This window comes from Stenella coeruleoalba, assembly GCF_951394435.1.
Source record: "Stenella coeruleoalba genome assembly, chromosome: 7".
In the NCBI taxonomy this organism is placed as follows: domain Eukaryota; kingdom Metazoa; phylum Chordata; class Mammalia; order Artiodactyla; family Delphinidae; genus Stenella; species Stenella coeruleoalba.
In genome coordinates this window covers 95,384,748-95,411,557 of record NC_137153.1, presented here as the reverse complement: position 1 = coordinate 95,411,557, position 26,810 = coordinate 95,384,748, and the positions used below count along the sequence as shown (strand labels likewise).

The 26,810-nt window shown below is 39.4% G+C and overlaps 1 protein-coding gene and 1 pseudogene across 3 annotated transcripts in view; both read right to left on the bottom strand.

Moving 5' to 3' along the window:
• SLC44A1 (solute carrier family 44 member 1) overlaps positions 1 to 26,810 on the bottom strand; it is a 166,856-nt gene that overhangs the window by 98,609 nt on the left and 41,437 nt on the right. For both annotated transcript variants that reach the window (XM_079926901.1, XM_079926900.1), the window contains exons 2-3: positions 16,257 to 16,346; positions 5,445 to 5,587 (exon numbers count right to left, since the gene is read on the bottom strand). In XM_079926901.1, coding sequence (XP_079783027.1) covers positions 5,445 to 5,587; positions 16,257 to 16,346 — 233 coding nt within the window. The remainder of the gene's footprint in view (positions 1 to 5,444; positions 5,588 to 16,256; positions 16,347 to 26,810) is intronic.
• Positions 7,956 to 9,004, bottom strand: LOC307189564 (Y-box-binding protein 1-like; annotated as a pseudogene). Its single transcript has one exon. The product of its transcript is annotated as a Y-box-binding protein 1-like (transcript).

Below are 26,810 nucleotides of genomic sequence, written 5' to 3'. Positions count from 1 at the left end.
TAAAAATTTATTTATTTTTGGCTGTGTTGGGTCTTCATTGCTGCATGCTGGCTTTCTCTAGTTGCAGTGAGCGGGGCCTACTCTTCGTTGAGGTGTGCAGGTTTCTCATTGCAGTATCTTCTCTTGCTGTGGAGTATGGGCTCTAGGCACTTGGGCTTCAGTAGTTGTGGCACACGGGTTCAGTAGTTGTGGCTCGCGGGCTCTAGAGCACAGGCTCAGTAATTGTGGCGCACAGGCTTAGTTGCTCCCCGGCATGTGGGATCTTCCCGGACCAGGGCTCAAAACCATGTCCCCTGCATTGGCAGGCAGATTCTTAACCACTGTGCCACCAGGGAAGCCCTAAGACTAGCTTTATGGTTTTGAAAATGATAGGCAATCTAGAATGTGGCAGAAGAGATATGTTTTTGGAATTGCCAATCAGAGTTCAAAATATATTATTACCATCCCAATCCCCACTACCAAATACCAAAAAAAATGGCTATAAGCCACACCCATGCTCTATAGTAACATTAATACCATAGCTCAGCTATAAATACAAGTCATTTTCTTCTCCGGGCCTTAGCTGGCACTCACAAATATTTGATGCAATGCTTTAAGGAGGTTACCTATTAGATAATCTTAAGGATCCCTTTCATCTCTGGCACTTTATGGTTCTAAGATACATGAGCTTTTCTACGTTGACCCAGCGTCAGAACTTTATTTATAGCATTGTTTCTAGGCAGAAAAGTTTTATACATCTCAAGCAACTGACTTAAAAATCAACTTTGGGAATATAATCCATTTGAAGTTGAGGCCTTCCAGTATCTCATAAAATATTGTCTGCCATGTTCCTATACATCTTTATTACTACAGTAAATATTATTTGGAGTAAAAGAACACATTATGATTAGAATGATTAAAAAAATAAACACAGACTTTTCTTTACTACTATAGAATTCTTACAGTCGTCTTGGTATCTTAAATTTTCTGGTTAGAACAGGTCAAAGACATTTCCCTTCCCATGACTCTCTTGACTTACCTCCTTCCTATTTTATTGCAATTCAATAAGCCCTTATGAAACAATTCTTGGTTTTTGAAATTTAGGAGTCATACAAAACATGGTGCTCCAGGGAGACAGAGCTGGGCAGTGTGGCACTGAGACTCTAAGGTGCCCTAATTATCCCTACCTCCTATAATTCAGACCCCTCCCCTTAAGTTTGGGTGGGACCTGTGACTTGTTTCTAACCAGCAGAATATGGCAAAGGTGAGGGGATCTTACTTGCATAGTTACATTACATAAGACTGTAACTTCCATCTTGCTAGCAGACTCTCTGTATTGACTCCCTCCCCATTGGCTTTGAAGTAAGCTGCCATGTGGAGAGGTCCACGTAGCATGCAACGAAGGTGGCCTCTGGCTGACAGCCAGTAAAGAGCTAAGTCTCTCAGTCCAACAATCCTCAAGGGGTATGTGCTGCCAACAACCACCTGAGCTTGGCAGGGGAACTTCCCCAGTAGAACGCCGGCTCTGACCAACACCTTGACTCAGCCTTCTGAGAGACTCTGAAGCAGGAGTCCAGCTAAGGCAAATCCAGATTCCTGACCCACAGGAACTGTGACATAATAAATGCCACTAAGTTTATGGAAATATTGTTACCTAACAACTGATCATTAATACAAGCAGATAAGAAGCACAGCATAATTAGAGAACAACTTAAAGGAAACAGAAATCCAAGTATAAAGTTCTGGGATAAAGTTAGTTTTGAAATAGTCCATAGAGAGGGTATGAGACCCACATTTTTTCAAGAATTCAGATTGGCAGAGAGGTAGAGGGACAGCACAGAGGTAGAATAAACTGAATACCATGGACAATAGTATCATTACACTGAGAAACGTGGCTAAGACTGAAGAGGTACATTGGGTCTAGGTCACGGTAGGGCTAAGTGGGCTCATTTTCAATACTGTAGATAATCACACAAAAGGAAAGGCTCTAGAGCAGGGAAATGACAGTAAAAAGTGCTTCAAAGAACTTAATCCTATCACAGTATAAAGGATGGAGAAGATTAGAGATAAGAAGACCAAGAATAGATATGCTGGCACAACAGTCTTCATGAGAGGCCAACAAACATTGGTGGGGGGGCGGGGGCGGCAGCGCTGGGCAGGGGGTTCACATTCATGAATAATCAAAGGAATGCAAATTAAAACTATAAAACACCACTTTGTGATTGATCAGATTAGTACAAAAACTAATAATACTAGCAAAGATAAAACAATCTCAGACACTTTGTTGGTGGGAATGTAAATGAAACAGACTGTATGGAAAGGCACTTAGTGATATGCATTAATAATCTTTAAATATTCAGATCCTTAGACTCAGTAATTCACTTTGAGAACATATTCAAAAAAGTAAATAATTTTTTTTTTTGCGGTACGTGGGCCTCTCACTGTTGTGGCCTCTCCCGTTGCGGAGCACGGGCTCCGGATGCGCAGGCTCAGCGGCCATGGCTCACGGGCCCAGCCGCTCCGCGGCATGTGGGATCTTCCCGGACCGGGGCACGAACCCGTGTCCCCTGCATCGGCAGGCGGACCCTCAACCACTGCGCCACCAGGGAAACCCAAAAAATAAATAAATTTATTTACTCATTCAACAAACGTTTAATTGAGTGCCTACTACATTCCAGGTACTGAGGATACAGCAGTGAACAAAACAGACCTCACCTCTGCTTTCATAGAACTTAGAAGAGACCAACATTTAACAAAGAATCACAAAATAAATGTATAATTACACATTTTACAGGATAAAATGAGACAAATTATGAGCTTAAAAAAAGACCTTTCTGGAAAGTAACATTTATACTGAGAGCTGAAGGATGAATAGAATTTAGCCACATGAAGAATAAGAGGATTTTTTTTTTCTGATAGAGGAAACAATATTCATGAAGGCAAAAAAGAGCTGTATTCAAGATTTTAGAGGATTCATTCATTAACTTATTCAACAACTATGTATGGAGGTTCTAGTAAGTACCAGGAACTAGGGGCTGAGGATAAGGGATGGGAGAAAATGATCAAGGTCAAGTTGAGGTAACAGCAGACAAAACAGATATAAAAATTTCTATAGGAATGGAAGGGCATGGTATTCATAATAAAGCCAAAGATGTGTGAAAAAGGAGGAAACCAATGCATTTGGCAGGAAAAAAAAAAAAAAGGATGGAGTACAGGTAACAAACACAAAGATTTTCTACCTCCTCTCAAATCCAAATAGGATAGACTTACCTGAGAAAGATATGTTCAAAACAGTACCATTCATTTATTTAAAAAATTACTACTTATAGATAGAAATACTTAGATGGCTCAGCGCTAAAAATGTTCATATGCAGAGAAGAAGAAGTAGAGATCAAAAATAAATTTTAGGGCTTCCCTGGTGGCGCAGTGGTTGAGAGTCCGCCTGCCGATGCAGGGGACACGGGTTTGTGCCCCGGTCCGGGAAGATCCCACATGCCGCGGAGCGGCTGGGCCTGTGAGCCATGGCCGCTGAGCCTGCGCGTCCAGAGCCTGTTACTCCGCAACGGGAGAGACCACAACAGTGAGAGGCCCACGTACCGCAAAAAAAAAAAAAAATTTTAAAATTAAAAAAATAAATTTTAAACATATATACATGAGTTAAGGCATAGCTATACTTGGGACACTACCCTACAAGCTATCCATGAATGTGTCTCAACTGTGCTAAGCATGCAAGGAAAGGGAACCACTTTTTCAGAAAAATAAGCAGGCTTTCTTTTCAAGAGGCCAAAATGTACATAGAATAATCTGAGGATTTGAAATTAAAAACTGATCAAATGAACCTAATAAGCTTAAGGATGAAGTGACAGTTACACAAACTTTATGGTAAGAATATGCTTGGAGTTACCAGCAAGTTAAAAAGGGAGCCATAAGAAAGATCACGACCTCATCTCAGCAGTAGACCTGAGGAAGTAGAGCCCTTTTCCTCCTGTCTCCTCAGTTATCTAAATGGTAATATTTTATGTTTGGTACATGTCAACAGCATTAAAGAGTTACAAATATTTGACACTACCTTCAAAAATATATATATATGCAGAACTCTGTACTATTTTTGCAACTTCTCTATGAGTCTAAAATTATTTCAAAATAAGAAGTTTGGGTAGATTTGCTACAACAAATAACACAAAGCCTAAAATTTGTGTTAATTTCATGAAGCAATCAAAAAGAAGGACAAATGAAACAATTCTCCAAATTATGCTCTGAGAGTCCAATTTTCACTTCTTCTGTTAAGGGATGCAGGTACCTATCAAGAGAAAAGCCCATGGTCTGTCTTGGACATCCACTGCCCACCAGACTTTTGGGGAAGTCATTCAATCTCTCTAAGCCTCTGCTACACCTACCCCACAGGTTGGTATTATATACTTTTTGACTATGGCATACTATGCAAGTATTCATGATCATTATTTAGAATTATTTATTTGAACTGCATTATTCCTTCATTAAATGGAGGAATATCTCTAAGATATGATGAACTATTTGGATTTTTTTCAAGTCTTTGCATTTATCAAATGAATCTTCTACTTAATTAGGGGCTCAGATTTAACCAACACATTTATCTAACAGTAAATATAGTTATTATATCCCCCCAAATATAATAGAACTACAGTCTAAAAAATGTTTTTATCTGCTTTAGCCTTTTCCTATAAAGTTCATTAATGGAATTGGTTAACCTGTTACCTTAAAATTAATTCGGTTAATTCTGAAGACCTGTATTTATTTATTAGAGCTGTCTAATAAAGTTTGATGGGGCATAAATACACAGTTTGAACAAACATACTATCATACATAAAATGTTTGATGAAATATATTTACCCCATAGACATTAAAAATGAAAAAATAGCTCTTTTGAAGAAAAGAGGCGATTAAGTCAGGAATTTCATGAAATCCAAACGCTGAACCTTGAGAACCCAAAAGAAATTTCAAAGTCTGACAGAGAAAATATATCTCTTATAAAATTGGAAATCAATGTGTACTTATAAATGATGCAGCACAAAATGCTTTATTATAACTTTAATGTGTCAAAATCCATTATCCCTCTGCCTTCCATCAAGTACACTCTCAGGAAGAAAAATATTATATTATTTTCTGTGTTAAAACTTAGTGTACAGCCTAAAGGTGAGTTGGAAAACAGAGTACAAGAGTAACCCTCTCAAATCATGCATTTACTCATTAAAACCTCAAGGTAGCCCATTTTAACATGGCACCAAATTTTGTTTCCTGGAAAATGTATTTATAGACCAAAACTAGAAATGATTCAAGTGGACAGTTAAAAAGAAAATAAAAAAACATCATCAGGAAGCATATAAAAATAATATTCCGTAAGATATTATCTTTATAACAGTAAGAAAAGCAGGAGGCCCCCTCCCCTTCAAAGTTTCCAGTGTTCACCATTCAGCCAGTCTACTCACTTCCGGTGGGTGTGGTCCATGCCACTGTTTGGTATTGCTTCCAACTTTGCATTTTTCTGCCCACAGATATTTCCATAGCTGTCGTATCCTGACACTAGTCTTGCTGCTGCACCTGTTGCTACTGAAAAGCCACAAATAAATCCCTAGGGGGAAAAAAACAGAAAAAAACATACAAATAAACCATTTCAATAGCAACAGTCACTACTTGATAAAATAATGAGCTGCTTTTGTCCCTTGAAGGGAACAAAGAGCTATCTTTCCTTTTGCAAACACTATTTCACTGTTTTCCTTGGATTTCACATAAGCGATATACAAAGCAGTCCACAGGGCAACACTATTTGCTACAATAACAAATCTCAAGCTTTTACATCATAAAGTTGTCTTTGCATTTTACAATAATAATAGCAGCTTCTCTGTATTGAACATCTGCTCAATGCCTGGATCTGTACCAGATGCTTCTCATACACTTTCTCTAATCCTGATGATGGGGAAACTGAGGCCCAGAGAGCAAATAAGTTGCCCAAGGCCATAGAAGCTAGTAAAGATCAGAGCATAGACTCAGACCCAGCTTTCTTCATTCTTTAGTTTTATTTGGTTGTAAAAGAGTTCTGTTAAATGAACAACAGCAACAGATGAAAGACAAAAATTCAAAGAACAATAGGTATGTGGGTTTTGAATCACTATCACTTCAGTACACACAACACTTCTGTTCCCTTCCTGCAGTAAAGTTGTATACGAGCCAAAGAATTATACCATGAAGCACCGCCACGCTCTGAATATTGGAGACTCGAGGAGAGTGAGGCACTGGGTCCGTGTGCCGCAAAGGTCACTTCATTTCATGGGAATATGCTTCGCCACAGTGCCAAAGGCAAACGGTACTTCCTTCAGAACTGCATCATGCTTGCTAAATTGAGGATGCACTGACCAAAGCAAAGCAAAGCAATAAAACCCTACACTCAACTGCAGGCTACTGGTCATTAAGAACAGGAAATAAGGTGAGTCACTACTAATAAGCTGACTGAATTGGGAGAAAGGACGGGGGTTAAGAAATATTCTTGCAACACGGTCATTAAAAAGGCTGAGTTTTTTGTTATCTTTATTAAACTGACGAATGAAGATAGAGATTATCACTGTTTCACTCATCACAGCCAAGTATCATGAATAGTACTTACCTAAGCAGCCCTGCTAGAGCTCAGGTCTACACTGGTAAATACTGTACTCATATGCAATGCCTCAAAGGATTTCCCCCTTAAACCTACTTTCCTAAAAAGGCAAACAAACTCTTTTTTCTAAATAGCTCCTCTATGTTTATCGTGCAGGTAAGGAAAATGAAGGGGGAAGCGTAGAGAGTGTAGGTCTACCTAGTGAAAACGTCTTGAAACTACGCTTTGTAAGAAAGTGGACTTGGAGCAGAGACTATGCCTGATTCGCTACCCTCTCACCCTCTGATCCTTTTGCCAAGTTATTTTACTTCCCTGTGCCTCAATCTACTCACCTGTAAAATGAAGATAATGAGTGTTGCTCTTAAGGCTGCTGTAAGGATTAAATGAAACAATCCAGTAAGGGGTTAAGAATCCTGTTTGGCACATAGTAAAGGCTCAATAAATGTTGGCTATTACAGTCGCTAGAAATGAGAACATGTTGTAAGGGAAAGACCAAGGGCTTTGGAGTCAGATAAACCTGCACTGATCAGTGGAATACTGATGAGTCCATTTTCTACTCAGGTGACCTTGGACAAACTTGCTTAATTCTCCATGCCTCACTTTACCCATCTCTAAGTTGGGGCTAAAACCACTTACCACTAAGGCTGCTGTGACAAATACCTAAGATAATAATGTAAAGTGTCTATCTCAGTACATGTTAGTACCCTTCTGCCTCAAAGCACAGCTAACTGCTAGCACTGGAGTTAGGCATAGGCTGGTCAGTATTCACTCATTCACCCTCACCCTGGTTTCCCTCTCCCTCTCTCCTGACTCCTCCAAGGAGACTGCAGGGCAATTAGTCCCACCTCAGAACTTCAAGCCAATATTAAGACATGAGAAAAATATGTATACTCCCCAACATACATATGCATGTGCAAATCAGCATGCCGTTTTTTAAAAATTTAAGACCTTTATTAACAGGTGCTTGCAGTTTGTTGACTTTTTTGAAAAAATCAACCTGTAAACTTTTATTACAAATTAAAAATGAGGTTCTTAAAAATCTCAACTTGACCAGATATGAAACAATTTAAAAACCTTTAAAGGTGTATTGAGAAAAACCAGGCTTTTTTTTAAAAAAAAAAAACACATTTGTCATTACCAAAAAGATACGTCTTTAGGTAAAAATAATAAAAACCTCATGCTGCATAGATAATGCAGATAGCTCTAGTTATCTGGTCAGCAGGCAAAAAGCAAGCACTTAAGGTCTTCAGCTCCAATCTTTTGTTCATTGCTTATTGTTGGAATTTCGTATTCATTTCTTCTTGTTGGATGACTAAACCGGATGATGGTAGAGATGGTAAACTGGCATTTACTCAGCCCCACCCTGCTCAGCCTCGGGAGCAGACAAGCGGACGAATTCTCAGCTGGTGGATCATCGGCTGCTTTTGTCTCTTCGCCACCTTGTGGTTTAGGGTTTTCTGGGCGTCTGCGTCTGTAATTGAAGTTGCGGCGGTACCGACGTTGAGGTGGCTGCTGACCTTGGGTCTCATCTCCTTGATTTTCCTTATCTTCTTCATTGCCGTCCTCTCCGGGCTGTCTCTAGCGAGGAGGGCCCCTGCGGAATCGTGGTCTATAACCCCGATACATATTCTGTCTCACTGGTCTACCTTGTTCTCCTGCGCCCTGGTTGTCAGGACCCTACCTCACCTCTCCCTGCACAGGAGGGTTGGAATACTGTGGTCGACGCCCATAGGGTCTCCGCACGCAGTAAGGTGGGCACCTTCGCCTGCGGTAGGGCCGCCGTTATTGGGCCTGGACTTCAGGAGCGCTCTCCGATACTCCATACTTTTCCCCGCTCTCACTGATTTGGTAATTCTGCTGGTAATTGCGGGGAGGACCCCTGCGACGTGGAGAGCGTCTATAATGGTTATGGTCTGCTGCACATTTACTGCCTTGCGCTGGAACTCCACCAGAGCCTGTAACATTTGCTGCCTCCGTGTCCTTTTCTCCTTTAACGACATCAAACTCCACAGTCTCTCCATCTCCTACGCTGCGAAGGTACTTCCTGGGGTTCTTCTTTACGGCAATCTAGTGTGCAAATACATCTTCCTTGGTGTCATTCCCGTTGATGAAGCCCTACCCGTTTCTTACAATGAACCATTTTACTGTTCCCAAAACCTTCGTTGCGATGGCCTTGTCATCTCCGCCGGCAGGCGTTGCTGATATGAGGCCGCCTGTGCCGCCGCTGCCCGTCGTGCAGGGCGTGGTGTTCTCGGCCTCGCTGCTCCTGGTTGCGGCGACGGTGACTGGGGCCCCCTGCAGCAGCTGCGGCTCCTCCCAGGCTGTGATGGTAACTAGGTCGGCGGAAGCGGTGGCGCTGCTCGGGGCTCTCTGGGGTCGGCTCTCCCAGCATGCCATTTTAAGCATATCCTTGAACTTCAAATTAGGAAGCCCTACACTAAACAAAACTGGAGGTGGAGGTAAATATTGGAGGTTTCATGGCTAACTTTTCCAATATAGCTCTTTAACAAGAAGGATCACAGAGTAATAGAAAGGGAATCCAGAAAGTTCTGGATTCAAACCCTCATTCTACCACTTACTACCTGTATAACTTTGATCCAGTTACCTACTTAGATGTTTCCTCCTCATCTCTGACACAAAGTAATATCAACTGTTTCACAGCCTAATGATGAGGACTAAATGAGATAATGCATCTCTGACTTCTAGCTGGTCTGGTACATGGCAGGTGATCAATGTATGGTGCCTGTTAGTGAGAAAGTCAGACTAAAGAGGTTGACAACAGTAATTGGGGACAAACCAAAAACCCCTTCAGTTCTCTATTTTAGACAAGACTTTCTAAGGGGTCAGGGAAAGTGAGAACTAGTGTCAGTCATTTTGTTATGACACAGAAACATTCAGACCACAATTACAATCTTCTTTCACTACTAGTCTAAAATAGGAAAGTCCTTGCATAATTAAAAGGTTATGTTCTTCTTTCACTTTTTATACAAATATTCTTCTTATGTTTATAAGTACTTTGTGTTGCAGATTGCCTTAAATGGTTTCTGATTTCCCTTTATGACTATTTTTAACAATACTGTGGGACATGTGGTTTTTGTGCATGTGTGTGTGCTTGTGTTGTTTTTTTAAAAAATCATAAGCCACCTCATATCCCTCTGGGATGTAGGCAGAGTATAAATTATAAATGTTACATATATATCGGTAAAATGGGACACTGACATATTTTCACAGAGGCCATTTAAACTTCTTAGTAGCTTCCCAAAGCATTAGGGTGGAGAGGGTAAAAAGCTGCAGCAGAGAAGGAAGGAGAATAGGAAGCTAATAAGATAGAAAGAAACCAAGACTGTTATTCCAGAGACTTCCCATATGGTACAAGTAGTGACAATGGAGAACTAGGCCAAATATAATTAAAAAGACAATCTCCTTTTTTAAAAAAATGTGAAATCCAAATGCAGGAAGCAATACAGTTTCAAATGAGAAAAAATGTGGTACATGAAATTAAAATAGGCTGAGAGAAATTTCACAGAACGCACTCAATAATTTAATGGCTCCGTGAGGCGGATGGGGGCCGTACTCAACAGAAGGAAATCACATTAACTAAGCAAATGATAAGGGGGACGAGGAAAGCTTTTATACACCTAGAGCAGGGAGCAATCACTAGAGAGAAAGTAAGTCTATTAGTAAGGAAGAGAATCCTGGCTAAAATCTTAAAATGACTAAGCTATTGAAGTGCTTTCAGAACTGCTATTTGAAGAGAGAGAGAAGGAGCAGACAAATCTAATAACAAACAGGAGGTGACTCAAATCAGATAAAGGGATGCAGGGATGGTAGATCACAGGCAAGATCTGGCAACTAATAAGTACCTACTGCCTACGTCAGAGAAAAGACAATTTGCTAATTAATGAACTGTGCTCATTTCCCCTTCATATCACAGGGTTTATTAGTTCAACTTAAGTAAGAGTTTTGGCTTAGTTTCATTCACTGTCAGTCAAAAAAAGGGACATATTTTATTTCACAAGCTGTTCGAATTTCACACGTGGAGCATTTGCCGTGCAACTGAGCAAGGCAGAGGCCTTAGTTTCTCTCTGAAGAAAAAAAAAGTCAACAAAACATGCATGAGGGGTGGGGATGGGGCATGAATATGGCATTATGAAGCATACTTCAAGATAAAAAGATGGGGGAAAAAGACTCAGGCTTACAGCCTTCTCCCGGGGATTAATGCAAATATATCCAGGCTTTTTTCTCAAAGACTTCCTCTCTTATCTCAATCAACACTTGGAGTCAGTCTGCTAATAACTAATTTGTCAGACTTCAGAGTAACACTTGGCTTCTCTTCCTCCTGTTCTGAGAACCCTGAGACAAGGGGGCTATTAGGACCCAGCAGACGGGATAGAATTAGAATGCCTGATGCAGAACTAATACTTATGCAAGCAAATTTCAAAAACAAAGTTAAAAGCTTTGCCAATCTGCCAGATTTCTGGATTTCTTTAAAGTTTAATAGGATACATTACTCTAAGAAAGAGGAAAGAGGAAAAAAACAAGAATGGTTGGAAGTCTAGGAAATATCCACTCAATAAGCATTTATTGAGCACGTAAAAACGCAAGATGCCGTGCAAGGTACAAAGGGTTATAATACGTAAAGTTCACCCTGAAAGAACGGAAGTGTTCTCAAAAGAGAAAAATAATGGGGCATGAGGGAGCAAAATCAGAGAGAGGTTCAGTTTCATGGGCAGCTCGAGCAATGAAAAAGAAAACACAGACAAAGAATATGTACTGAGAACTGAACCCAGCTCTTTTGCAAATACTCATGATCCCAGACAAGTCACTTTAAATTCTCTGAGCCTCAGTCTCCTTACCTGTCATTAAGAATGGACTAGATTAATCTCAAAAGCCCTTTCCACTTCCAAAATGTTATGATTCTAAGGGAAAGTACATACAGAGTAAATTTTTTCAGGGTATACTTCCAGGGAGAAGTATAGGCCCTTTTGATCCACTATAATGACTGAGTGGGGAAGGGGCGGGAGGGGATGTAGATTAAAAGTCAATGGATTTAACTGAACTGTACATTTAAAAATAGTTAAAATAATAAATTTTAAGTTATGTATATTTTACCACAATGATAAAAAAAAAAAGAAAAACCGAAAGGTTTAACAGAAAGTAGGTAGCCCCTTGGATCAGGTGACCTTAAGGTGATTTTTGGCATGCTGTTCTTCCTATTCTATCATCCTGCCAAAGCACAGCCCATCACACAGGTGACGAAACACTGCAGTGAGTCTTTGAGTCTTTCACTTTGTGCTGCATACTCCACAATGGTTAATGAGGTAGAAACACTATGCTCTAAGAACTAGACTACGGCTATAAAATAAAAAAGGTCCTTGAAAGCAGTCTGCAGGGACGACCTATGCAGACCTATAATGGCTCCTAAGTCCAGCTCTAGTCCAGATCATTCTCCAAAATTCCAGCTCTGTATTTTCAACTGCTTATCCTTACCCACACACTGTACATGTCCACAACTCACCTCCTTCCGCATTTCCCCAGACCACTTCCCCTTCCTGCATATGCCGTATCTCCGTTAGCAGCACCGTTCCTGACCAGACTGCACAGCTAGGATATGGAGTGAGAGGACTCTAGCGTCCTAACTCTGCACTAGAGGAAGCAGGAATGCTAAACTCTTTGCTCAGAGTCTGAAATATTGACTAGACCACATTTAACTGGCAGGTGAGGTTACTGTGTCCTACAGGTCCATGTTCTTAACAGCAACTTCTTTCGTTGTTCCCAATTCCGGGCAACAAAGAAGGGACTGACTATCTCTTGAGGCCCTGCCTTCTAACTCTTCTACCCTGGGTTCAATGCTGCCGCCACTGTGTAATCTTAGACAAGTTATTCAACATACCACTGTGCCTCCTTATCTGTAAAGTGGGAATGATGATAACAGTAGTATCTACTTCACTGAGCAGTTGTGAAAATTAAATCTGTATTGAGTGCAGAGAACAGTACCTAGTCCATAAGTAAGCAGCAATAATGATCGGGGTAAGTTGTAGGAGGTATCTGTGTCTTCTATTTTCCAAGGTACGGACTCCTGTTAGGACCATCCAGACTCCTCTTTTTCCTGACTTTTGAGGTAAGATGATCTGGGCAGATTGGGTCCAGGTAGATCTCTTTCCTTTCCTCTTCTCACATCTACCTCTACTTGGGACAGAATGAAGTCAGACTATCCAAGGTGGGAAGAACCTTGAGTCCATGTGGGCCAAGCTTCATTCCACAGGTCATGTTTACCAAGGAATTCTTTACTGGGCATAATCAAGTGACTGCTTGGCTACTAACAAAGTAGTGCTTTGTTTATCCATCCCACTCTTATTCCTTCATGTGCACAGAAACTGTGGTTTGGAACCTACAAGGGGCTGGAGTAGGATTTGAGCTGAAAAAGCGTACGCAGAACCCATAACACAAGAATCTCTTAGTCATCCTTTATCTGTTTCCCACTTGCCCGCAACACTGGTGACACCAAATATTATTGATCCCGCTCCTTCACTCTCTCTCCTCTCCTTTACTATTTCCTTATTTCAGGTTTTTCACCTCTTATCTAGACTCATCTGAACTGTTGCATCAGCCTCTGAACTGTTGGCCTGAAATCTCTTCCCTCTTTACAATGACTTTACATTTATTTTGGCTACCAGGGCCATGTTTCTAAACCCAGACATATCATTTCTTGCTTAAACCTCTTCAGTAGTTTATCAGTGCCTACAACAGTGGGTCTCAACACTGGCTGAACATTAGAACCATAGAGATTAAATCAGATTCACTGGGGTGGGGCCCAGGAACGAGTATTTTTATTCTAATACCAGCTAATTCCAATATGCAGCTAGTGTTAAGAACCACTTGTTTACTATCTTAATGGAAAATAAAAATTTAGAAGTACAATGCTACATGTAATTTTTTAGAACAGGGTAAGCATATGTCAGTCCAATAATTTCAAAATATTGAATAAGTTTGAATGTGGAAGACGATAGCTCTCACAAAGGCTGATAGCAATTTACTTTGAAAAATACTCTAAGTTCTAGACAAGCATGGAAAAACCTTAAAAGTAAGGGAAGAAATAAAAGAGAAGTACAAGTATTTATGACGAGATGAACATGTATAAATAAAAAGATTTAATGGTGAAAATGAGTAAAAGATGACAAGATCTTAAAATATTTCAGAACTACAGAATAGATACCAAGGAGTGAGCAAAGAACTGCAAGTAAGGGCAGTGAGTAAAGATATAGTTTGAGTAATGGGCTGCAAAGATTGACTATAAAAGCAGAAGCAACTGGGCCACTAGCTGAAAAGAATATAGGCAGAAAGTTCCGGTTCCTATTCTATTTTTGCCTTTCATGGGCAGCAGTATATTCTTAGATAAGCTAATACTTAATCTCACTACACTTTGCCTGTAAACTAGGGATAAAACCCATTTCATAGTGTAACTGGGAGAATTTAGTGAGATAAATACATATATGAAAGCATCAAGCCCATGATAATCCTCAAAAAATATTTGTTGAATGTTTCTCTGAAAGGTACTATGGAATGAAATCCAAAGGCAAAAACAAAATACAACTTTTAAAAAACATACAAAACACATTCTCAGAAGACCAAAAAAAAACTCTGGTCTATTGTTGTTCCAGTAAGGTGTGCAACAGAACTTTGAGATTTCTCCAGTTTCCACATGGCAAAATTTGATGTTAGCTCAGCTCCAAGATGGTAATCCATAAAAAGAATCATTCCAAAACAAATAATGCTATGCCTGCATTTAAAAGTACACACAGTGGGTCTTAATTACCATCACACTGAAATTAACAGTATATTAATTACCATTGCATTACAACGTTTCAGTAAACAAATGGCTCCTTACTCTCTGGTCACTCCCAAATCAGCCTATTAACATTAATGATTGCACTTTCCTGAGCTATTTTAGCACAGAAAATCAAAAGCACCTCGGGTGGCAGGTACATATTTTTATAAACATAATTTTGAAAGGTCAGCTGCTATTTATCCCAGGGTGAAATTCAGGGGTGGGGAGAGGTTGTGGACTAGTTCTGTTAGCAAAGAATGTCCTCCACACTCTGATGCTGCATTTCATTTGCTACTCCATTAAACTAAGCAGACTCTTGAACAACATCTTACAAGTCCTAAGTTAGGAAACGGGTATTTTGATGTTTTCTAAATATCCTAGATTTGATGAAACTGAGCTGTCTATTATCTTTAAAACTAACACTCTTTATTTTACTGGATTTATTATATCTCATCAGAGTTCACTGCTTTCTTTTCCTTGATTCAGGAGCTGGACTGGTGCCTACACTTATGCCCATTAGCCATGAATAGGGTTGTTCTGTGCTTCTCAAATGACATTTTTGAGGTGGACAGCCGCAGAGAGACACAGAATAGGATTACCTAAAAAGTAGTAATAAATAAAAAATAACAAGATTCCTTAAAAAAAAAAAAGGTATGGGAAAAAGGAGGTTAAATACACTCACACTTGAGTGAAAAAAAAAAGGTGCCTGAGGTAGCATGATTGTGTTTCCAGCTGCAAAGCCTAAGGAAAGAGAGAACAATACTGTCTGCGTGATCCCCTGATCCCCTCGAGGGAGAGGAAACTAAGTGGCAGAAAAGAGCACTGGCCTGGAAGGTAAAGAGTCCTGGGCTCTGTTCCCAACTCTGCCATTCACTAACAGTGTGGCCTTGGGATGTCCATTATCATCTCTGGGGTCTGATGTTCTTAACGTATATAATGAGGGTGATGCACCAGATGAGGATTTCTAAGTCCTTGCTAGCTCGAAATATCGGCTAGCTCTAAAACAGCTGCTTTCTACCTTTTTTCCAGCACTGGTGGCAGTGACACTAAAGTCCCTGAACCCTGTGTGGAAACCCCTGCAGGGTAGAGCAGGGATGCAATCTGAGTAAGCACAGCCCCAGCACTTTGCACTCTGCTCCTCCATCCTCCACACCCACTGGAAAATCACCAGCTCCCGTGACCTCTGACTGAGAGATGCCACTTATTACAGTAGACACAGCAGGCAGCAGGAGCCTAGTATGGGTCGAAGGAGGAAGAAGCAGGGAGAAACCAGCCTCCTTCTAGGAAGAACTAAAAGATGTCAGAACTGGAAGCACTGTAGATATCATCTAGCAAAACCTCTAATTTTATACAAAAGAACACCAAGTCCCTGAAAGGAAACTGAATGGCACAAAAATAACCATCAGGTTTGTGTGACTGGGTTGGATGAATACTCAGGACTTGATCCCATGACCATTGCTCTGCTCACCATCCCATCAAGATCATAGTTCACGGATATTTTGGTCAAATGACCTGGCTTTCTGAAATGGGCTAGTCAAAGACATAGAGTTTCAATTATTCCTTAATTTTGATCACAGTTTTCATGCAAACCAAAAAAAAAAAAAAAAAAAGGTCAAGGGGTACCAAATACCACTTAACTGTATGGGGAAAAATAACCTGCTTCAATGGTATCCTAGGACTTCCAGATGTAAGCAATTCAAGAGGGATTATTTATTTATTTACAGATATAAATAAATAAATAACAAGTTCCCTCTTTAAACTAACTCCCCATCATCCCCTCGGATCATGAGTTCAGGTTCTGAGGCTCTGTGAGTTTCTTACCATCCCAATGCAGAACAGGATAAAAAGCAGTAGCCACGGTATGTCTGTGCAACAACGGTCCTCCAGTGGCTTCCATTCTCGTTTGGAGCTCTAATTGAAAACACAAAGAGAGTGGTAAATGTGAATTTTAGTTAAAGTTAGGAAGGTGCAAACATGCCATCGATACCTAGATCCCTTCTTTTCCTGACAAATTCCTATTGACCCTTTCAGTTCAATAGGAACCTCAAATATTTGTCACCTTTCTGTGAATTTTACCCTAACACCCACCTCTCTTCCTGGCCAGGATTGATTCCAATGCTGTTTTGGTACCTCTATTAGAGCAGTTAGCATGCTGAATTATTATTGATTGAGCTGTGCCCCTAGCAGAGCATGAACTTTGCAAGGGAAGAGGCCACTTCTCATTTCCCAGCGTCCAACATGATGCTTGAGGGTTCATGGTATATACTTAGTAAGGGCTTTTTTAAATTAATAAACAAACAAATTCTTCCAACATCAATCTTGGTGGTAGCTTTTTCTTTGTATGTCCAGAGGCTAGACTTAAAAATGTAGAACGTGCTTTCTACATGTTCTCATCTAGGAAGGAAGCTCTTTAATTATGAATTCCTATTGAGGGGTAGACTCTTCTAAGTCTAATAAAATTCAGGAACAAAAAACTAAATTAAAACACTTTTACAGACAGATCTGGGCAACTCCTAAACCACCATCCACAGATTTTCATTCTGTTTTTAGAAAGTGTAAAGAGTTTTTAGATCAAACACAAAGATTCCCTAACTAAAAAGCTAAAGGCATTCTAAAAGTTAACTTGCAAAGTATTGATTGGAATTGAATGCATTTTTTTTTCATACAGCGATAGTCTTAGGTTCTCAAATCAGCTCACAAATTCCCTTTAACCAGAATGTAACTGAAATAACACTCTTGAGCTTTCTAATGAACAAAAATCCCTGAGTCTCACACCTTTTCCTGGAAACAGTAAGCAGAGAAGGGAGAGAGAAGGTAGCCTTGGGAAACTTATGGGAAAAGTTCCTGCAAAAAGAAGGCCAGGGCCTCCAGTGGCTTCCATGACAAGGTCCAGGAAGCTATCCGGAGAAGGCCTGTCAGTAGGAAAGGACAGCAGCACAAGGTGTGGTAAGAAGATAAGAGAGCCCTCTAGTATAATTAGTACGTAGAGTTCAAGAGTGGGGACCCAGTTCTTAATCAGGTTTGCTTAGCTTTCTCTCCTTCTAAAACAGTTTTTAACTTTGACAACCTGATGAAAGCTACAGATTCTTTTCTTAGGAGATAAGCATAACTAAGTTGCATAATTTTCTTAAAAGTTTAGGGAATTCAGACCCCAGGTTATGAAACCCAACTTTAAAATACCTGCCTATGGACACTGAGGGCAAAGCGCTGGAGCTACAAACACTCCTTCCTGACCCCTAAATGCTAACCAGACAAATGCCTTTCCCTTCCTCAGTGTCTTATACACTGTTAGGTTTTCACAAACAACAACAAAAACCACCACCCTTGATAGCTTGTTCCCAGACACCCACACAAGAAAACAAAAGAGCACTAGTTAGTCATGGAGAAAAACCTCACGCCAAGGCTCTAACTAGCATTAAAAACCAAGAGCGAGTAGGCAGTGTTTTCCAGAGGAATATAACACTATGGCAACTGGATAAAGGACTCTGTCCTCTCCTTGGCTCTGTCATTAGTTAGCTACATGACTTTAGATAAAACGCTTCATCTCCCTGGGTGGCAGGAAGAAGTGAGATTAAATCTCTTAGGTTCCTTCCAACTCTAAAAATCTATGGTCAGGAATGCAGTTTTGTGAAAATTTGTGCAATGACAAAAAAACTGCAAAAATAATTTGACATTATTCCCTGTGTTATTCAAATAAGAATGCACGCATTGTGGTCTGTGTTTTGGAAGACAGTTGTTCATAGTATGAATAAAGAATGTTTCTTTGTATTAAATAATTTCAAGCTTGAATAATACCCATTATAGTAAAATTACTTACAAACACAGAACTTGGACACATCTTTGAAATTCATTACATTTACTCTAAGGTGATTTCCAGAGCAATGGCTACTTTGAAATACTATATTTGTTTATCTTAACAAACAGTATGTATTAGGGGAAGGCAGCGGAGGGGGGTGCGGACAAGTCTCAGACTGATTGAGCATTTTCTTTATCCACAACTATTTTCTTCGTATTTTTACTTCAGACCAACATTCAGCTTTTAATGCTTAAATTTTTACCTATAACATAAAGAAGGTAGAATTTCATTTTGACCAGAAAAACACAAAGATTCAATATCTCAACAGTCAACTTACTGTGGGCCACTTCTGGGCCAAATACATAGAAAACCTTTCACTGGGGATGAGAAATGGAGAAGGGGTAGGGGTTACATTTATAAAACATAGTCAGAGTACAACACGGAGTAGAAGAATACAAAAAAAGGAGGTGGTCACCTCACTCAGATAAAGAAAGGCTTCTCCAGGAGGGGCAGCTTACCTCATAGGCTATTCTGAGGATTAAATGTGAGCATCTGTCACACAGTAAGCACTAATTCTTGGTTATAATTCTTATTTGTCAATACTCACTTTTCAGTTAACCTTCTCGCTATTGTAAAAATATCCCTTTACCAGGTGGACCTTTCCACTAAAAGGACAGAAAGAATATTAAATTCACCTTTTCCCCTTCTATTACTAAAATTCTGACTTAATGGTGGCATCTTTCATTTTAGCTACTGTTTTTAATGCTTTCAGTTATTGATTACTATTAAGTAGGCACTATACCCAAAGCTTTATACACATTACTTTCTAAATAGCTCTCTGATGTATGTATCATCCCTATTTCACAGCTAAGGAAACTCAGGCTCAAAAGTTAAGTAATCAGGGGCTTCCCTGGTGGCGCAGTGGTTGAGAGTCTGCCTGCTAATGCAGGGGACACGGGTTCAAGCCCTGGTCTGGAAAGATCCCACATGCCGCGGAGCAACTAGGCCCGTGAGCCACAACTACTGAGCCTGCGCGTCTGGAGCCTGTGCTCCGCAACAAGAGAGGCCGCGATAGCGAGAGACCTGTGCACCGCGATGAAGAGTGGCCCCCACTTGCCACAACTAGAGAAAGCCCTCACACAGAAATGAAGACCCAACACAGCCAAAAATAAATAAATAAATTTTAAAAAGCAAAAAAAAAAAAAAGTTAAGTAATCAGACCAAGGTTCCACAACTGTGCAACCAGGATTTGAACCCAGGTCTGTGGCCACAAAACCAAATCTGATGAAAATATCATTCATTTTGCACTAGTCAGTAAAGAGCAAAAACACCTCCATTAGTTTTTCCTCACACAGCAAAATTTGGGAGCCAACCCAATAATTTAAAATCCTACAGGCACAGCGAAAAAGAGAGATGTTTTATGAGCCATGAAATTTTTCAAGCAAGTCAGGAAACCCAACAGTTGAAAGAATTTAATGATTCTTTAACAGACTTAACCAAGTGGTAACTGGATTTAATGCTGTCTGTTTCTTCCAATTAAAATCCACATAGACTTAGCAAAAGTAAAATGTTTTGCAAAAGCACTTTTTAAATGTGATTTTTATCCCTTTCTCAAATTCTACATGAGGTTAATAAAGGCTGTCAATCAATGTTAGGTCCCTTTCCATTCACAGAATCTTACAATTCAGGAACTAAATAAGACCAAAGTAATCATACAGTCTATGCCTTTAAGTGACCTAGGGAAAGGAAAGGAAGGGACTTGCCTGACTTGCCCAAGATCAATTGTTTTGATCTTCAAAACAATTCTGTTAGTTGTTATTATATATTCCCAGTTTTGCTGCTCTGTAAAAGAGAAAACCAAGGTTCAAAGAAAATAAGTGGAAAATTCATTACTGAAACCTGAGTCCTCAAACTCTAGCAGAGAGATGGAAACTATAAGAAAGAGTTAAGAAAATGCTAAAAATAAAAAACCATGGTAGGGCTTCCCTGGTGGCGCAGTGGTTGAGAGTCCGCCTGCTGATGCAGGGGACGCGGGTTCGTGCCCCGGTCCAGGAGGATCCCACATGCTGCGGAGCAGCTGGGCCCGTGAGCCATGGCCACTGAGCCTGCGCGTCCGGAGCCTGTGCTCCGCAACGGGAGAGGCCACGGCATTGGGAGGCCCGTGTACCGCAAAAAAAAAAAAAAAAAAAAAACATGGTAACAGAGATGAAGAATGCCTTCATCTGGCTCATCAGTAGACTAGACACTGCCAAGGAAAGAATCGATAAATTCAAGGATAGGTCAATAGAAATTACCCAAAGTGAAACACAAAGGAAAAGAGAATGAAAATTAACCCAGAACGGAACAGCCAAGAACTACAGGATAATAGCAAACGGTCTAACATATGTGTAATTGGAATCCCAAAAGAAGATTAAAGGGAGCATAGGGAATGAATAAAGAAATAATGACTGAGAATTTTCCAAAAACAACAAAAGAAATCAAAGCACAGATCCAAGAAGCTAAGAGAATCCCAAGCAGAATAAATACAACACACACATGCCTGCATACACACACACAAACACATCCTACACAAACTACATCCAAAATGTTGAAAACCAAGTATAAAGACATAATCTTGATGGCAGCAAGAGGGAGGAAAAGGCACACTATAATCAGAGAAGCAACGATGACGCAAACTTCTTATCAGAAACTATGCAAAGCAAAAAACCATGGAATGACATCTTTAAATTACTGAAAGAATTAAAAAGAAAAGCAAAAACATTATTAACTCAGAATTCTATATCCAGAGAAAATGTCTCTCAGAAATGAAGACTTTTTCAATGAAAACCTAAGAGAATTTATCAGCAGCAAACCCGAAGTACAAAAAATGTTAATGCTCTTCAGGCCGAAAGAATATGATACGACACAAACTTGGATATACACAAAGAAATAAAGACTTGTAAAATGAAGTTTTGAAATTTTCCGTAATAAAGTATTTTAAAAATAAGCGTGTGAATATATGTGTATAACAACATTCTCATTACAGTCTTCTTGCACACTCTACAAGATCAATAACCTAGAAAGCAGAATTACAATTTTTAATGTTAGTATTAGACCATAAAAAATAAATCTAAGTCAGACACAGCTGATGTATGCCTTATGTTTGTATTATATTCATATCCTTAAAGTTAGGGAGGAACAATATTTAACATCTTCACATTCCTTCCTACATTTTCTACATCATAGATTTAAAAAATTTTTTTTTCCATAGTATCTTACAGAAGTCATAGTACAGGCAACTATATATATCCTAGACTTCACATTCACTATGAACCCTAATAGCTAAAACCAAGACCTTCTGGTGAATTTGATACGAAAGAGGTGTGTATTTTTTTAGGAAATAAACCTATAAAACGTTTTGTCTTAAATTTCCATGTTGGGAATTCCCAGGTGGTGCAGTGGTTGGGAATCGGCCTGCCAATGCAAGGGACACGGGTTTGGTCCCTGGTCCGGGAGGATCCCACATGCCACGGAGCACCTGAGCCTGTGAGCCACAACTGCTGAGCCTGCGCTCTGGAGCCCGCGAGCCACGGCTGCTGAGCCCACATGCCACAACTACAGAAGGCCGGGCGCCTAGAGCCCGCGCTCCGCAACGGGGGTGGACACTGCAATGGGAGGCCCACGCACCGCAGCAAAGAGCAGCCCCGCTCACCGCAGCTGGAGAAAGCCAGCGCGCAGCGGCCAGGAGCCAACGCAGCCAAAAATAAAATAATAAATAAATTAATTAATTAAATAAAATAAAATTTCCATGTTGTTCCTAATGAAGACACAGTTGTTGAGTAACTGTTTTTTTAGATAATAGTCACACACAAAGATTTTGACAAGTGATATGTTACAATCAGTTAGTCAAATCAGGCATCACTGGAGGGCATCAGCAGTAATAGGGCTGGCAGTGTGGGCCAAGCCAGGGAACAAATCAGGTAGGAAAAGGTCTGGCAGATGTGAATCTAGTTCACAGAAGTAGGCAGGGCTGGCTGGATCAGGAAGATATAAAAGGATCAGAGAGGCAACAGCAACAATCCAGAGTTAAGACAGAAAGAGTCAGCTAGGTCTCAAATACGGAAACAAGTAGGGTCCAAAATCCAGGAAGTCAGAAGATCTAGGCAATACCTAATGGCAAAGATTAAATGCTCCCTGCCCTCTTTCTATGCTCTGCATACTGTCTGTATGACTCTCTCCTAATTAAGACAGATGTACAAAGATTCCCAAAAGATTCTTATCGTAATCTAGTAACAGTATTACCTAATGCTATGAGTCTTTCCTTGATACACCAGATTTTTGTAAACATGGTTTGAAAATAATGAAAAATGTGCTTAAAAAAAATGGTATTGTCAGTTATACTAAGAAGTTACTTAATTTGTCAGGTAATACTCTTAAGCATTCTGTTGGTTTTTCAAATAAATACTGAGCACCACACAAAGAACCTGAGATCCAAAGCCATGTACAATAGCCCCTACCCTTACAGAGCTCTAGTTTAGCAAGACAGGCAAACTAAGGACTGATAATGTGAGTGATGCCAAAATAGAGATGTGTAAAAAGTACTGCAGGAATAGAGATAGGGAACCATTAAGCAAACATTTGCAAGATTTATTGAAATTACCTCATAAACTTCTGAAGCAAACACTAAAAAATGATCCTCTGTTGTCTAAAATAGAATGTGTTTTTGTGCCCAAAACATACTAAAAATTCTCGCTACCTATGATGGGGAAATATTGACTGCCAAATAAGAATTATTCCACTCAGAAATGTTTAGTAGTAAACAAACAGAACATTAAGTTGGTTTAAAAAAACAAAAATCAGCCATTTTCCTCACTTTGTACCCATTAGATTTCTCTGTACTACATTTTATGGCTGCTCCAGTTAGAAAGGAGCCTTTCAGTTTTGGAAAAGAGAAAACGTATCTTCCTTTGTTTTCTGGAACAATTAGTGCAGGGCTATATTTAACTAAGCTACTAGAATAATATTTTCATGTTGATGTCATTGGTGAGGTTCCTACTAATACTGAGTTAAGTACTATCTTGTCGCATACATCCAGAGTTGCTACAAATTGGAATTTCTGATGGGCTAAAGAACTACAGGCTCCCTGTCATTTACCTAGTACAACTGTCTTTACCTAGTACCCTGTCCAGCGGCTCTACTTTAGTTTTCATTTCCCAGCTACTCCGTGGCACAACTAGAAAGCCTCTAAAGCAGTCACTGAATGATCTCCAAGGTCACTGCTACAGACATTTGTGATCTAAGTAAGTACATATGTCGCAAGCACTGGGCTATCTGTGAGGACGTCATTTTGTTCATGCCCATCTGTTTTACACAAAAACCTCCAATATTCATACACTCCAAATCTTCAAAGCTCCCTCCAAGGACATACTGGTTCATTAAATTCCCCAAAATGCTTTTATTTGTGCAGAGTAGTAACAAAAGAATAAAAGAGCTGATGTGTATCATTTTTGCCACACTCCTGAATAGAGTGAGCAGACCTGATGAAGTTGGGTAGCAGTAAAACATGGAGGCTTTCAACTTTCTGTTCATAGCACCTGAAACTAAAATCTTGTAATAGGATTTTGAAAGACGTTGCCTGTCCTTGGGAAAGCTCTCTCAAGGATTTGGAGTGCATAACTCCTTACAGTTGCCGCAAGTAGCCCATTTCATTCGCTAAGCTTGGCGATGGCAATTCATATTTGCAAGGTAAAAATAAGAGCTGTGATTTTAACAGGCAGTTAAAGGTAATAAGATACATTGAGTGGAAAGATACAGGCATCTGTGTCCAACTGCTTCTCTTAGTTCATGAACTTTATGCTAAATCACAAACATTCATCTATTTAAGGAAAAAGGGGGAAATGGCAACTAGAGCTGCTCTGAGTTATGTATTTACACAGTGACAGAAAGATCATGGGAGATATGTTGCCTATGACTTCATTCTTTCCCTGAATGCCCTAAAAAAAAGTAACTGTGGGTCTGTTAGAGTTGTCCTTCTTCCATCAGACTTCTCAGGGGCTGTCTTTCTTGCACACAAGCACATGACAATTACTGGGCAGAGGCCACGTTCCTCCTGTCCTGCAACATAGCTAATAGCATCTTTTACCTCCATGACCAATGAAACATGATCAAAGTTATACAGATAAGCCTTATCTGTAATCCTCTAATAGTATTTCTAACGTGCCTTTCTTCTGAATCATTTGTAAGCAATGTTTTTAATTTAAAATTACTATTTGGTTTTATTCTAATTATACAGTTTTCATGGGCTTCATTCCCCCCCCATCACATCCTACAAGTGTCAGAACATCTTCAGTACTTGGTGACACCAAGGGCAGACTGAAAGGACCAGAATTGTACTTTGCACCTCCAACCTGCTACAGTACAGCCAGTTTCCATATAGCTAACGGATTTACTGACTTTTCTTGCTATACTGTAACCCTTTCTTTTAAAGCAGGAATTCATAGGTACTCAAAAGAGGACTGTCATTCCAATCTTGCTTCCTTTCCTTGATGGAATGGCTAAGAACTGACTTATGAAGACAATGATGACTTATGGAGAAGAAACATGAAGACTACACTGATCATATACATAGCTAAGAGGTGAGTGGAAATGAGTAAGTTTATGTCTTAAATCAAAATTAGATCTCATCTTTGCCAATGAAGAGTTTTTAGTCCATAGCAATTGTGCACAGAAATAAATATATGTTCAGTTCTGTGGCAGTGCCTAAGAACTCGCAAGGGAACAAATACTTATCACAGTTAAATAATTTACAAAAATATAGATTACATTCCTTTCGTGTTCCTATAACACACTGTGTACACACCACCATCACCGTAATTATTATTTCACATTATAATTATTTGCTTCCCCAGTAGATTACGAACTTTTTGAGGGTAAGGATAATGCTTTTATTTTTTGTTTAAATCAGGGATCAGTAAGTACTTAATATTCTTCAAGTGAAAGCCTATTCCACATGAAAGTAGAATCTTACCCTAAGTGGCTGAACATATAATGGCCATTCTTCCTACCTTACTGCCTACTTCGGGCAGGGACTTGTTGGGTTTTATTCACTGCTATATCCCCAGTAGATGAACAGCGTCTAGCCCATAATAGGCTCTCAGCAAATTTATTTAATGGATGAATGAACAAGGTGAGGTCTTTTACCATTCAAGTAGCATAATGTTAGAGCAAACATCCTCACTGCCTCTCCTGCATGAGACCATTTCCTTAAAAAGCATTCTATTGCATCACAGTCTGCCTCCTTTTCCCACAGATATTGTAAAGTATAACATTTCCCAAAGATGTTGGTCAGTAGGTTCTGTAAGAAAAATAAATTCCAGATTTAACTACGTTTTGGAAATGCTAGTTAATGAAATCTAGTCTTTTGAGCAGGACTTCTCTGAGACCTTACTGTGAGACTCTCCAAAATGTATCTGGTCACACAGTGACTGGGAGACGTGAATACAGACAGTGCCAACCTCTCTCACAATACATTTCTGGAAACCAGAGCGTAAGGGTTCATGGTTAGGATTGATGCTCCCACTGAAAAACACTTTCAGAAGTAAAGGCTGGTAGCACTGTTTAAGACTATGCTGAAACTCATAAAAAAGAATGAAACCTTGCCATTTGCAAAAACATGGATGGACGTGGAGGGTATTAATGCTAAATGAAATATATCAGACAGATACTGATATCACTTATATGTGGAATCTAAAAAAATACAACAAACTAGTAAATGTAACAAAAAAGAAGCAGACTCACAGATATAGAGAACAAACTAGTGGTTACCCGTGGGGAGAGGGATGGGGGAGGGGTAATATAGGGAGGGGTAGGGGATTAAGAGGAACCAACCATTAGGTATAAAATAAGCTACAAGTATATATTGTACAACACAGGGAATACAGCCAACATTTTACAATAACTATAAATGGAGTACAACCTTTAAAAATTGTGAATCACTATATTATACACCTGTAACTTATTTAATATTGTACATCAACTACACTTCAATTAAAAAAAAAAGACTATGCTGAAACTGAACGCAATGTACATTGGTTTGACACTTTGGAAAGTAATTTGGTGATACATTTAAAAAACCCAAAGAAATCATCTAAAACATTAAAATAGCTGCACGTGAGATGTCCAATTATAGTGATATTATGAGAAAAAATTAGAAATTAACTATCTATAATAGAAAATAATTAAAAATGAGAATGGAATATTAAGCAATCATAAGGGTAATTATGAAGACTTTGCACAGTAACATATAAAATGATAATGATAAAAAGCTGTGTTCAAAAACATGGTATGAAATTATGCCACGCTCCAGTGACACAATTTGTAAAATAGTATATGCAAATGTAAAAGCATTAGAAGAGGATAGTGCAGATTTTAAATAGTTAGACTTATAATGCATTTTTCTCATTTTGATTTCTATTAACGCTATTTAATTATGGAAGAAATATCAAAAAAAGAGGAATATTAGCTCCCATTTCTTCAGATCATGCTTTTTCTACTTCCTCAGTATAGTGTCAGCTATAAATAGATGCACAATGAAAACTACC